This window comes from Gekko japonicus, unplaced genomic scaffold, assembly GCF_001447785.1.
Source record: "Gekko japonicus isolate JY-2015 unplaced genomic scaffold, Gekko_japonicus_V1.1 scaffold64, whole genome shotgun sequence".
In the NCBI taxonomy this organism is placed as follows: domain Eukaryota; kingdom Metazoa; phylum Chordata; class Lepidosauria; order Squamata; family Gekkonidae; genus Gekko; species Gekko japonicus.
The window spans coordinates 220164-234066 of record NW_015170277.1 but is presented as its reverse complement, the minus strand read 5'-3'; the positions used below and the strand labels follow the sequence as shown (position 1 = coordinate 234066).

Genomic DNA, 13903 nt, shown 5'->3' with positions numbered 1-13903 from the left:
AGAAGAAGAAGAGGAGGAAGAGGAAGAAGAGGAGGAGGAGGAGGAGGAGGAGGAATTTGGATTTATACCCCGCCCTTCACTTGGAGTCTCAGAGTGGCTTACAAACTCCTTTCCCTTCCCCTCCCCACAACAGACACCCTGTGAGGGAGGTGGGGCTGAGAGAGCTCTTTCAAGAACTGTCCTTGAGAGAACAGCTCTGATAAGAACTATGGCTTGCCCAAAGTCACACCAGCAGGTGCAAGTGGAGGAGTGGGGAATCAAACCCGGTTCCCCCAGATTAGAGTCTGCACACTTAACCACTACACCAAACTGTGGTCTATTTCTACTATGTACAGTTTGCTATAAAATGGATCCTACTATGTACTTTTGTATCATTTAACACACGCATTTCCTCAGTTCTGCTTTTTAGATTTATGGCTAGTTCTACACCCCAAATCCCATTTCATTGTTTACTGGATGTCCCACCTGTCGATTGCATTGACTCACTCTGTGTTATCCACCTTGAATCTCAGTGAGAAAGGTGGTCTATAAATAATGTAAATAAATAAATATGATTGTTTGGCCCCCAAAATTTAAACCTGCTTATTTATTGTCAAGACAAATGTGTAACATATAAATGGCCTGTGCTGCAACAGCGTGTTCTCGGTTTATCTACAACAAGATGCTGAATGCAGAGGCAACAAATTGAACCAAAAGATTCTTTGCCTGTTTTTAAACCAGATAAGTTTGGGGATGGAAAAGGAAGGGGCGGGGGGAGTGGCAAAATGGGTTCATCTGAGCAGAGATGAACTCAGTACCCATTTGGGCTCAGAGGGGGGAGTGTTTTAACACATTTCAAAGACTAGCACCTTCACTACCACATCTACTAAGAAGAAGAAGAGAAGAGAAGAGATTGGATTTATACCCCGCCCTTCACTACCCAAAGGAATCTCAGAGCGGCTTACAACCTCCTTTCCCTCCCCCTCCCCACAACAGACACCCTGTGAGGTAGGTGGGGCTGAGAGAGCTCTTGACAGAAACTGCTCTTTTTTCAAGAACAGCTCTTATCAGGACTACGGCTTGCCCAGGTTCAACCAGCAGGTACAAGTGGAGGAGTGGGGAATCAAACCCGGTTCTCCCAGATTAGAGTCTGCGCACTTAACCACTACCCCAAAAGAAGAGATTCGATTTATGCCCCGCCCTTCACTACCCAAAGGTGTGTCAGAGCGGCTTACAAACTCCTTTCCCTTCCCTTCCCCACAACAGACACCCTGTGAAGTAGGTGGGGCTGAGAGAGCTCTGGCAGAAACTGCTCTTTTCTCAAGAACAGCTCTTATCAGAACTACAGCTTGCCCAAGGTCATCCAGCAGGACAAAACCCGGTCTGCGCACTTAACCACTACACCAAACTGGCTCTCTGAGCACGCTTTGTGAACTTCTGGAAAGAACAAACTCCTTATTTCCTTCAACAGGGCATGCCAATGTGAACATGCTTACAAATGTGATTCTCACAAATGACAGGCCCTGAAAGTCTCTCTAGCCTGTTCTAGCTGCTGACAACCCAGTCAAACTGGACAGCATGTCAGTCGCCATCTAACAGATGCCTGAAGTTAAGCAATGCCCAAAAGGGGGGAAATTGCCAGGGTCTGCGGAGGGGTGACAAGTGTGCAAACAGTCACTTTCGCTTGTCCAAATAAATAAATACTGCGAGAAAACACGCTCATGATTGCTCTTGCTGTTGGCGTGCATATGCCAACAAGCATCTCTGAACTGGACAGACGCTATTTTGCCCTGCAGAGAAGAGCATTCAGGCAGGTCACAGCAGGTGATGGGCTGGTCTTCCCTAGCAACTGCCAATACCCACTGACCTTAATGGCTGCCAACGATCCTCACAGGAAGGAAGAGGAGGAAGAGGAAGAAGAAGAAGAGGAGGAGGAGGAGGAGGAAGAAGAAGAAGAAGGAGAGGAGGAAGAGGACGAAGAAGAAGAGGAGGAGGAGGAGGAGGAGGAAGAGGAAGAAGAAGAGGAGGAGGAGGAAAAAGAGGAGGAAGAGGAGAAAGACAATGACTTGGATTTATACCCTGCCTTTCACTCAGAGTCTCAGAGCGGCTTACAATCTCCTTCCTTTCCCCTCCCCACAACAGACACCCTGTGAGGTGGGGCTGAAAGAGCTGAGAGAACTGCTCTTGAGAGAAAAGCTCTGAGAGAACTGTGACTGACCCAAGGTCAACCAGGTGGCTTCATGTGGAGGAGTGGGGTATCAAACCTGGTTCTCCAGACTACAGTCCACCGCTCTTAACCACTACACCAAACATGGCTAGTAGGGGAAGGGGAAGGAGTTTGTAAGCCGCTCTGAGACACCTTTGGGTTGTAAAGGGCGGGGTATAAATCCAATGTCTTCTTCTCTTCTTCTTCTTAACCACTACACCAAACATGGCTAGTAGCCACTGACAGACCTATCCTCCATGAATCTCTCTAATCCCGTTTTAAAGTTGTCTATTTCTGTGCCCATATAGAGATGTAAAATTTCCGGAAATTTTGAAGCTCGGGAAAAAACGAAAATTTTCGGAAAAATTGAAAAAATGCTACATTGGCATTTCTTTTGTTTTTTCTAGATTGAAAGTCATTCTGTTACTTTAGGAACATAAAATATGACTATGGACATTTTTACTTGGCATGAAATTATCACAACTAGCATATTAAAAATATAGTGTATCCAAACAATTATTACAAACAGAATACCCACCCACATGCAAAAACAAAACTGAAACCTTTTTATTTTCTTGTGACAATAGCACCTCCTAAAGGAAGAAATGCATCTTGTTCTTGCATTGGAGAGTTCAGTTTGTAACCTAGGACTTGCTTGTCCTCCGTGCACAGAAATTAGATCAATCTGACACCATACATATTTTTTAGAAATGATTTGGACAATATCTGAACACCTTGCCTTAAAATATTTTATTCATCATGTTAAAATAAAACGTTCCATAATTAATTTTTTTTCTTTTTTCAATTTTTCCAATTTTTCGGAAAAAAATAAAAAGACTTCAGGGAAAAAATGGGGAAAAACCGTTTCCCCCCCAAAAAATTCCGTTTTTTTCCCGGGCCTTCACATCTCTATGCCCATCACTACATCCTCTGTCAGCAAATTCCACATTTTAATCACTCTCTGAGTAATTAAATGCTTACAATAAGTCTGGACCACTGGATGCAGAACAAGGACTAAAGAGGGCCCCTTTCTGTAGAGTTCTGGCCCTTTGAGTTCTGATTCTCTCATTAATTTGTTGTGAGATCGTCACTCTTTCTAAAGAAGCTCCTAGAATTAAATACTACTCTTAAATTTCAAATCCAACTACTAAATTAAATGAATTACAGAAACTACACTCTTAAGTGTAATCCACCTTGAGTCTCCATGAGAAAGATGGGCTATAAATGAATAAGTCAAATAAATAATCAACATCTAGAAAGGAAAACAAAAAGTGTGCTGTGCAGACATTATAAGAGTAATTCCCAAAGTGCTCACTGTGAGAAATAAAAGTATTTGGGGCTAAGCTGTGAGCCTCCAGTACCCTACACATGCACAGTGACAAGGACTGCTTCCAGCATCTCTGCAAGACCTTCTGATTCAGAGAGACAACCAAATTATTTGTCCTCAGAGGCAGCTGCCTGTTAGAATTACCTACCAGCCACTGGCCTATTCTTGCCTCCTTCCAGTCAACACACACGGATTAGCCATTCATGCAGACACAGAAGAGGTATGCTCCCCTGAGGACCATTAATTCTTTGACATTCTACAGGCCAATCTTTTCAGGAGTGAAACTTGAGCTCAGAAGAAAAGCATGCCTCAGATATCAGGATACCCTGCACTGAAGGTGGAGCTCCATCTTAGTGCAAAGCATGGGAAACAGAACTGTGTACTCTGCTAGCATACGGTTTGATGGTTTGACAAAAACAAACTTACCAGAACCCTGTCTCCAATTTTGAGTTCCCGTTCTCCTTTCTTCAGCGAGCCGGCTTCAGAAAGATTAGATATCGATTCGCTCGCCGTTTTGGAGAGGTTACTGATTTGAGAAACCGGGTGCTCCTTAGCAGCAGGAGGAGATGCCTTGTGGGGAATACCTGTCGTGGGGAGGTGAGCTGCCACTGAGGGCGAAGACACAAGGCTGGCGGCCGACACGGAGGTTGGCGAAGTGGCTCTGGAAGCGTGTGATGCCTGCGTCCCATTGGCTTCATCCTCCGCCAACACTTTCCTGGTGAGCTTGGACGGTCTCGTGAAGATTCCCCTTAAGGGCTCACACTGGAAATAGCGAACTCCAGCCACGGAGCCGTCGTTCTTGCCGATCGGTTCGTCCAACACAATCCCCGCCCACTGTCCCGGAGCAAACTGCGTCTCTCCCAGGAACTGAATAAAGCCGGGCTTGTTCCCATTGACCCAAACGCGCTCTCCGATGTGGAAGTCATCGACAAACTCCTCCTGTGCTTCTGAGGTGGGTGCGCTAGATGTCTTCTCACAGGCGGCAGCCTTTTCTGCCGGGGCTGGAACTAAATGCAGACAACCGTGTGTTAATGTTAGTAGTACGAGTTACAAAAAACATCTAAAAGGAACATGCATCGTAATTTTTTAAATATTTTAATGTGGTTGTCTCCTTTGAAACCTGTAGAAAGGCAGTATATGAATACAGAAAATAAAAAGTAGATCAGGGATTCTCTGCCCCAGGAGGTGGTGGCGGCTACATGCATGGACAGCTTCAAGAGGGAATTGGATAAACATATGGAGCAGAGGTCCATCAGTGGCTGTTCACCACTAGACAGGAACTCTCGGTCTGGGGCAAGGGAAGCTCTGTATTCTTGGTGCTTGGGGGGGCAACAGTGGGAGGGCTTCTGGTGTCCTGGCCCCACTGGTGGACCTCCTGATGGCCCCTGGTATTTTTGGCCATTGTGTGACACAGAGTGTTGGACTGGATAGGCCTTTGGCCTGGTCCAACATGGGGTTCTCTTATGTTCTTATAGGAACTCTCGGTCTGGGGCAAGGGATGCTCTGTCTTTCTTGGTGCTTGGGAGGGGGGCAACAATGGGAGAGCTTCTAGTGTCCTGGCCCCCCTGCTGGACCTCCTGATGGCCCCTGGGATTTCTGGCCACTCTGTGACACAGAGTGTTGGACTGGATGGGCCACTGGCCTGATCCAACACTGGCTTCTCTTATGTTCTTAGGGATCCTCAACATGGCGACCATGGTTGACATGGCAGCCACTGACACCTTTTCTGGTGCCCAGCAATTTTTTTAGAAAGTGGGTGTGGCCGGGGTGGGGCTCTTCCACAGCAAGTCTTCTGACCGGCCACTGGAGAGTTGATTGGGTGTGCAGATTTTTTAAAATGTTGCTTCGGCGGCAGCTGCCACCACAGCACGAGGATCTCCGCCGTGTGATTGAAAGTAAGCTGGGGCAGCCATTCTGAGGCTGGCTCCGGCTTCTGCTACAGCTGGCGATCTCTGAAGTAGATTATAATGAAATGCAGTGGAGGCCAGGCCCTCCCTACTGCCCCCCCCTTTCTACTACCTGCCTGCCCACCTACTCAGGCACACTTAACCTGCCTTCAGACTCACCTTCTACATGTGTGTGCTGGATGCAACATGGTGAAAGAATCTGCAGTCTTATCAAACCAACATGGGTAGGACCTTAGTCGGGTCAGTAAAAGGCAGCCTTGCCTTGTTACTGCGCAACCCAACCCCGAGCCCCGGGATTTGTTAACCAAGAGAAAAGTTTTCAACACTCAACATATAATTCTCATTTTCTCTGCTTTTATTAAAAAGCGTCTTCAGATTTTATAAAGAGCGTCTTCATATTCCGTGCCCCCCCCCCCCCCGAAGTGGCTATTAAAAATTATGCCTGCGTCAGAAACGTGAGCAGCGCTGGGAAATACGTGCAGAGCCCTTTATCTTAAGAAGTTAAACTCTTCCTTACCAGCAGCGACAGATGCAGCTGATTTCAACAATGTAATTCCAGGCTTGCTGATCTTGGTGGGAGCCTTAAGCCCACTCGGTTTCAACGTACTCATCTTTTTCTTTTGCTGTCGGTGCTCGATCCCCTCTGACTGCAGCAACTATCTCCTCCCGCATATGGATGCGTAGGGTCTTCTACGCCGTTTGCCTCTGAGTCAAACCTATAGATGTACCGGTTTGAAGTGTACATATATTGGGGGGGGGGGGGGGGAGAAAAAAAAAGACAAATAGGTTTTTCTTCTTTAAAGGCTTGTAAACCCAGCACCCAAAGCAACGCCAAAGGAATACTTTCAGGGTGAAGCTGGTGATTCCTAGACACGGGAAGTTTATTTTCTACTAAAAATCATCACAGCTTCTGGAAGCCTGAGACATCTGGATGACTCTCCAGTACTTTAAGAACCGGCTGCTGTTTTCTAATTGAGCTTTCAGCTAAAGGCTATTTTGAAAAAGAAAAAAAGAAAACAAAGCCCTGGACAGCTTTACCAACATTCCCACAGGAGGAAAAATACCAAGTATTTGAGGAATTCAGGCAATTCTAGATATTTGTGAAGTGTTGCAACATTCTGGAGCAACACAGTTTAGCAAGTGGGCAAAAAAAATTTTTTTAAGAAGCAAAACTCAGCACATGATGCCCAGAGTATCAGAAATCTGCTAAGATCTGAACACACGCGCACACGCACACACAATGGCTCAGCAGAGCACTATCCCTTGACAGCCAATAGCCAAACGCCCACCTTTGCTGCGCTAGAATTCCTAGAAGTTCACAAGACGTGTTAGCCTATTATGCAGTCCCCTTGGAGTGCCCCAGCGCCATTCCTCTGTAGCCAGTGCTAGAAAAGGAGTCCCTCCTCCACAGCTGCTAGCAAAACAGCACTGCTTTCATTTAGAGACCTAATAAAGGCTTTTCAGACGTAGCCCCAAGACAAGATTAATTTTCCAAAGCAGTTTTAATCAAGGATTCTTCACTTTGTGATCTGGGTTGTTCTCCTTGAACGCGTACAAGAACCACAAATGGTTACAAAAACAGCCTGTTTCCGTTAAAACACACTGATCTGTGTCTAACGTTCCTCTCTGGAAAAAGCGAGAATCCAGCAGCACCTTAAAGACTAACAAAATTTGTGGCACCTGAAGAAGTGAGCAGCAACTCACAAAAGCTCACACCCTGCCACAACTTTTGTCAGTCTTTACGGTGTTACTGGAACTCTTGCTCTTTTATACGGCTACAGACAGACTAATACAGCTACCAGTGTTGATGGACCCCTCTGGCTATTTGCAAAGAAACAACTTACGTCAAAACATAGTTTAAACAGACAGCATTTGACTATTAAGACGGGCTGGGTAAGTAAAATGATTAAGTCGCCGCAAGCAAAAAACAACTCCCGAGGAGGCAAGGAAGTTTTTAAAGTAGCGAAACGGCAACTGTTTTCTCAGAACTGGATATACAGGTTATGGAAAGGCAGTCTTGGGCCGGCTGTCCACACAGCACGCTGGCATCCGCCCAAGCCTGTGCACACGCAGCATTTAGATCATCCCCCATGCTTGCCAGAAGCACGCTGGCCTGGTACAGAAGCCAAAGTGTTAACGGGAGGACAGAACGCTCTTCTATGGGACCGACGGTTAAACAAAGTCAGATGTCGCTCTTGCCCCGAAGCTGAAAACTCTTTTGCTGCAGCCAGGGCTATTTTTGGGAAAGAACGCACAGGAATGGAGTTCTGGCTGGCTCCTGAGTTGGCAACACCCAGCAGGAACTCATTAGCATAATAGGCCACACCCAACAGCAGGAACTCATTAGGATTGGCTACATTAGAGGTGTGTGGCCTAACATGCAAAGGAGTTCCTGCTACAAAAAAAGCCCTGGGTTTTGACAACAAACAAGGTAAACAGAATAAGAAGCAAAAGGTGGGTGTGGCTTCTGGTACACTTCTGGTAACACAGGGGTGTGGCCTCATATGCTAATGAGCCGTGCTGTCAGGGGTGTGGCCTAATATGCTAATACGTTCCTGCTGTTGGGTGTGGCCAATTATGCTAATGAGTTCCTGCTGGGGTTTTTCTACAAAAAAAGCCCTGGCTGCAGCTAAGGACACATCAACAGGGAAATAAGCTGGTTACATGTAGTTACAACTGCTAGAATATTGTATGCCAAATATTGGAGAAGAAAGGAGATACCTTCAAAAAGAAGAAATAATAAATAAGCTACTAGAAACTGCAGAAATTGAGAAATGTAATTTTGAAAGGATATAAAGAGGAAAATTTTGAAGAAACATAGTCAAGACTTTACAAGTGGATTGAAGAATATAACAAATGAAACACGAACATAACCGAAACAGAGGACATAAGAACATTTACGATAAAATGTGTAAAGCTATGCTTAATAATATAAGGTGTAGAAATATTCTTATATTGAGAGATGTATGGATAACATAACAGTCAGTTTAAAAAGGAGAAATTCTCCCACTTAATGTCTGTTTTGTTTGTTTGTCTTTGTTGTTACAAAATAAAAAATTATTCTCTAAATTAAAAAAAAAAAGGAAAAGAAATTGGGCAGCCTCAGATTTCCCCACTGGGGTGAAACCGAAGGGTTAAGACAAAACAAAGCCTCAGGAGTCACTTGAATTAAAAAAAGAAGCTTGGCTACCAAGTCCAGCAAGAATTTGAAGACCCCTGTTTTACACATGCCAGGATTCTCAGCATTCTGAGTTGTCAAATACTTCTACAATAACTGTTTTCAGAAGGCATGACCAGTTGTTTGCCGACAGAAATAAAGAGGTACGCTGGACCATCTATAAAGTATATCACGCAGCAGCAATGGTGAGTACCAGGACAGCAAAGCTGTGCCCAGGGCTTTTTTTGTAGAAAAAGCCCAGCAGGAACCCATTAGCATAATAGGCCACACCCAACACCATAAACTCATCAGCATATTAGGCCACACCCATGACACCATATCTCATTAGCATATTAGGCCACACACCCCATGTTATCAGAAATGTGCTCATCCAGCCACACCACCTTTTGCTTCTTATTCTGTTTGCTTTGTTGTCAAAACCCAGGGCTTTTTTGGTAGCAGGAACTTCTTTGCATGTTAGGCCAACACCCCTAATGTAGCCAATCCTAATGAGTTTCTGCTGTTGGGTGTGGCCTATTATGCTAATGAGTTCCTGCTGGGCGTGGCCAACTCAGGAGCCAGCCAGAACTCCGTTCCTGTGCGTTCCTGCCCAAAAATAGCCCTGGCTGTGCCACAGGAGAAACTGGCAATGGGTTAAAAAGTGTTAGGGAAGTCTGACTTTATCAGTGGGGCTGTGTGCTGTTGCCCACTGTGGGACTAAAAGAAGCCTTTCTCCTTCCTGTTCAGACTATTCCCTGGAATTTCACAAGCGCTCTACAGCCACAGTTCATTTAGTCTAATGCCACTGGTGTAAATCCCTTGAGCTGAAACACCCCCTGAAACCCTTCAGATGATTATTTCCAGCAGATTAACCACAAGAGTCGCCTATGGGGGCAGGAAACTGACCAAAGCACAACCATTAAGTCAGCCGGCGATAAAATCAGCCACAGGCAATAAGGATTGATTAGAAAAGCATTCTAAAAATATAATTATAGACCAGTCACAAGGACAATGCAAGCACGTGACACTTCGGTTAGCAGTTAAAACCAGCCAGATTTACTGTACTCAAGGCCAACCAAAGAATTTAAGTGGCATTAGAAGCACTAACAGATGCAAAAGGCAGGATATAGCCAAAGATTTAAGAAGAAAATGTACATTTAGAGATGCAGTTTCCCTCCTAAATAGGCTTTGAGAGAGAGACACTGAAACCTTCAATCTGTCCTTGCCTCTGACATCAGTTGCTCTGCGATTCAGCCGGGATTCAACTGTTTTACTGTAAACTAAAGTCAGAGTTTATCATCATCTAAATAGTCGCTTCTTGTCTTGCTATCCAGTCAGTTCTAAAAGCACAACAGCCACCCTGTTTAATCAGGCCAAAGGTACACCTATTCTATGTGACACACAACAGTCCATTCTACATGCCAACAGACAGCAACAATGGAAAATACCAACTCTATAATGTTTACTTGCAAATTTTAGAAATCCAAAGTTTAGGAATACCCTGTGCGAACCTTGACCAGCTTTGTGAATGTGTCACAGACTTAAGGGAGAATCCAGGGATGATTCAGCCCCAAAATATTAATTCCTATGCAGCATCCCACATTCCCCCCCCCCCGCTACTCCACCTTGTGACCCATTACAAATTAACACACATCATTACTACTACAGTCCATCAGAAAAGATTAACAAATGTTCTAGGCCAGAAATATTTAAAATGAAAATGCTTAAGAATCAATAAACACAACCATCCAACAATAAAATCTAGCAGTATAAAAACCAGCAGTAAAACAAGCAGTAGTTTCCTCCAGTACTCTTATCAAGAAGCATTATCTCTCCCCACAAAAGAGATTTTTTTAAAAAAACGAGAATGAGGTAACAAACAAAATCAAGCAAAACATGAGAAAAGCAGACCATATTTTTGTTTGCTTTTTCAAACATTTGTCATATAGCAAATTACAAAGGATCAGGAAGAATTGTTCTACTATATAGCATTTCCACAAGGAAACCAGTATTTTAGAACAGAAGTTGGTATCTAGAGGGGCAAATCATGTCAGGTGCTATCAGTCTGCTTATTCAAAGACCACTGATTTTAACAGGACAGGCGACAAAGTAAAAAAAAAAAACAAGCTGGCCTTGGGAGACCCAGGTGCAACCTAACCTTCAATCATGTACATATCAGTCTTTACAAGATCGTAAAGAGAATGTGGAATATATTGAATGATATTCCCTAGGTGTGACGAGAAACTGTCATTCAAAACAACACCTGATTTTAAATATTAATCTGTACACAGTAGCACAACAATTTTTTTAAAGTTTTGAAAAGTTTTATTAATCTATAGAAGATACTATACATTCTCAGTAATTCCACCACATGAAGCTCTGACCAGACAGTGAATATTAGTAAATGTCCTTGTGAAAAGTTACATGTTGGCAAAAACACTGAGTGTGCGTGTGTGTTGCCGTCAAGCCACTTTGGACTAATGGTGACTCTATGAATTAATGACCTCCAAAATGTCCTGCTCAGGTCTTGCAAACTAAGGACCGTGGCTTCCTTTGTAGAGTCCATCCATCTCATGTTGGGCCTTGCTCTTTTCTTGCCACCTTCAACTTTTCCTGGCACAATTCTTGTCTTCTCATAATGTGACCAAAGTTGTATAGCCTCAGTTTAGTCGTTTTTGCTTCTAGGGAGACTGCAGACCATAAACATACTATCCATGTTTTAAAAAACATGCTCCTTTACTTCAATACTTTCTAGAGCACAACCACGACCCAGCAGACTTTACACCGTGGGTTATTTTTAGATTTGAATCCCAGAGTGATAAAATGCTACTGAAAAAAAATGGCAGAGTGGATTTTGAGACCAATGAATGCATTGTCTCATAGGTTAAATGAAAGCCTTGAATTGTTATCTCCTATGAAAGAAAAAACCAGTCAGACCATCACACCTCTCTTTCTCAAAGACTGCTGCTGTGGGATCTATTTTGGCTATACAATTTTACAGGTTACATGTATTCTTTTCTAGCTGGTGGAAGTTTTGTCTCCACCTATATTTTGTACCTGTGTAATAACTGAAATATTCTCATGGATTTATGCACTTTTCACATGCTCAGTGTGTACTGTCTTTTTTGTTTACAAAGTCTCCTAATCCTGCTTTTAATGGTAACTTGTTTTTTCTGGTTTTCATTTACATTCTTATAGATTTCCCCTGACGAAGTGTATGTGAAACATGTAGGGGCAGTATAACTGAATAACTGTTCTTCCCCCTGTACCACTGCTCTTTGGTTTTTTGCTCTGTCTTTGGCATGGCCCTCTTCTCCTGTACTTTGCTTTTCCATTTCCGCAGAACTCTGCAACGGCTCATGCCAACATTGGTGGTCAAAACAGCAAGAACATTTTGCACTATGTAACAGACACCAAGTATCCTTGGTCTCAGAAGGAATTTCCTCCCATGCAAGCGAAGTGTTAAGGATTTCCCTAGTACTTCCCCTCCCCCCGCCCTTCCTTCACCCGGACATTCTGCTTATTCAGCAATGAATCCACCAGCTAAACTGGCTCACTATGTTGGGCTGACTTCCCAAAGGGGCAGTCCCATTTAAATCTTGCAGCTTCACTCAAGATCATGAAATAGGCATTGAACAAGAACGCAAGGGAGTTTGTCTAGAAACTACACTGGGGGGGGGGGAAACCCAGATGCAACTCAAGAGACTGATTAAGCAGGTAAAATCTTTGTGGAAGAAAGTTGAAGCAGATGCTTTTGAACAGGAAGCAAGCAGCACCATGACATGCTGCTGGACATGCTCAGCGGAAGGTCTATGGTTCTTACGTTTGCTCCTCACTCAAGATTCTCTAGCTTGAAACCAGGAACTCATTAAGTTCTAAAAGGGATGACGAGTGCTGGATTTGGATTTGTTTTTACTTTTGTCATGCAATGCTCTACTCCAGGGGTGTCAAACATGTGGCCCGGGGGCCAGATCAGGCCCCCAGAGGGCTTCCATCAGGCCCGCAGTGGAACTGGCCATCTCCTGCTTCCAGTTCTGCTGCTCCTGCTGCTGCTGCATCATCGCTTGCTTCGCTAGACTCTCTCACTCGCTCAGCCATTTCATGTTTTAACCTGGGTCCTAGACTCAGAACTCTGAGCATGAGATTTCTGTGGTGAATGTCAATAAATCAAAAGTAGCTTTGCAGCTTACAGAGCTAATGTTTTAAGCATGTTTTTATTTTAAGTTAAAAAGAAATCTTTGTGTTTGTGTCCTTTATAAAGTTTATATCTCCGCTACCTGGCATTACATTTTATGACACACATGGCCCGGCCCAACAAGGTCTCATTTATGTCAGATCTGGCCCTCATAACAAATGAGTTTGACACCCCTGCTCTACTCCATGGTGTAAACAACACACTGTCCTTAGCAGGAACCACCATCTGCATGCAGAAGGGCTCCTGCAGATTCAATCCAATAGGTCAGATGTTTAAACCAGTGATGTCAGGCGGCCAAATATGTGAGGATTCAAGAGCCAAGTCAAATGACATTCCTTCAGTATAGTGTAATGATAATTCAAAAGCAACACTTGAGTTGCAGCATATTCTTATGCAAAGGCAGGACATCAAATCTTACATTTACAAGTGAAGCTTAAATTGATCCCAGAACATAGTACCAAAATATTGGGGAGGGGGAGGGGGGGAGAGAGTTGCATAGGAAAATATTCTGAGGAATGATACATTCCCATTCCACTTCCCTAAGAGGAAAAGTAGCAAGATAAATAGGCTAGTCATGACAATAGACAGAAAAAGCAGAGTTATGTTCAGCAGATCATACACAGCTGGAAAGTAGTGGTTAAGTGCGCGGACTCTAATCTGGGAGGACCGGGTTTGATTCCCCACTCCTCCACTTGCACCTGCTTGATGCCGGTGGCGGAGCCGTAGTTCTGATAAGAGCTGTTCTTGAAAAAGAGCTGTTTCTGTCAAGAGCTCTCTCAGCTGCGCCTACCTCGCAGGGTGTCTGTTGTGGGGAGAGGAAGGGAAAGGAGTTTGTAAGCCGCTCTGAGACTCCTTTGTGTAGTGAAGGGCGGGGTATAAATCCAATCTCTTCTTCTTCTTCTAAAACAATATTTTGTGGCTGCAATATCTTGCCTGTATGTACAGGTCTGAAATAGAACCACTGAAAAGCTGGCTACTGTAGTCACTCACCTGAAAATGAGATATGTCTTCTGTCTTTTCAACCACTGTTAACCACAACACTGATACAGAGGATAGCACCCAAGGGATCAGGCCTCTGTGCAGCTTGCAGCCTTGAGAGGATGTGGTCCCTCTCCTGCTCCCTCATTTTTGT

At 44.2% G+C, this 13903-nt stretch overlaps 1 protein-coding gene across 13 annotated transcripts in view; it reads right to left on the bottom strand.

Annotated features, from left to right (window-relative positions):
• The window catches only part of CLIP1 (CAP-Gly domain containing linker protein 1), a 139780-nt gene that overhangs the window by 101709 nt on the left and 24168 nt on the right, over window positions 1–13903 (bottom strand). For all 13 annotated transcript variants that reach the window (XM_015417693.1, XM_015417694.1, XM_015417695.1 and 10 more), the window contains exons 2-3: window positions 5937–6135; window positions 3939–4519 (exon numbers count right to left, since the gene is read on the bottom strand). In XM_015417693.1, the coding sequence (XP_015273179.1) occupies window positions 3939–4519; window positions 5937–6030 (675 nt within the window). In that variant the 5' untranslated portion in view covers window positions 6031–6135. The remainder of the gene's footprint in view (window positions 1–3938; window positions 4520–5936; window positions 6136–13903) is intronic.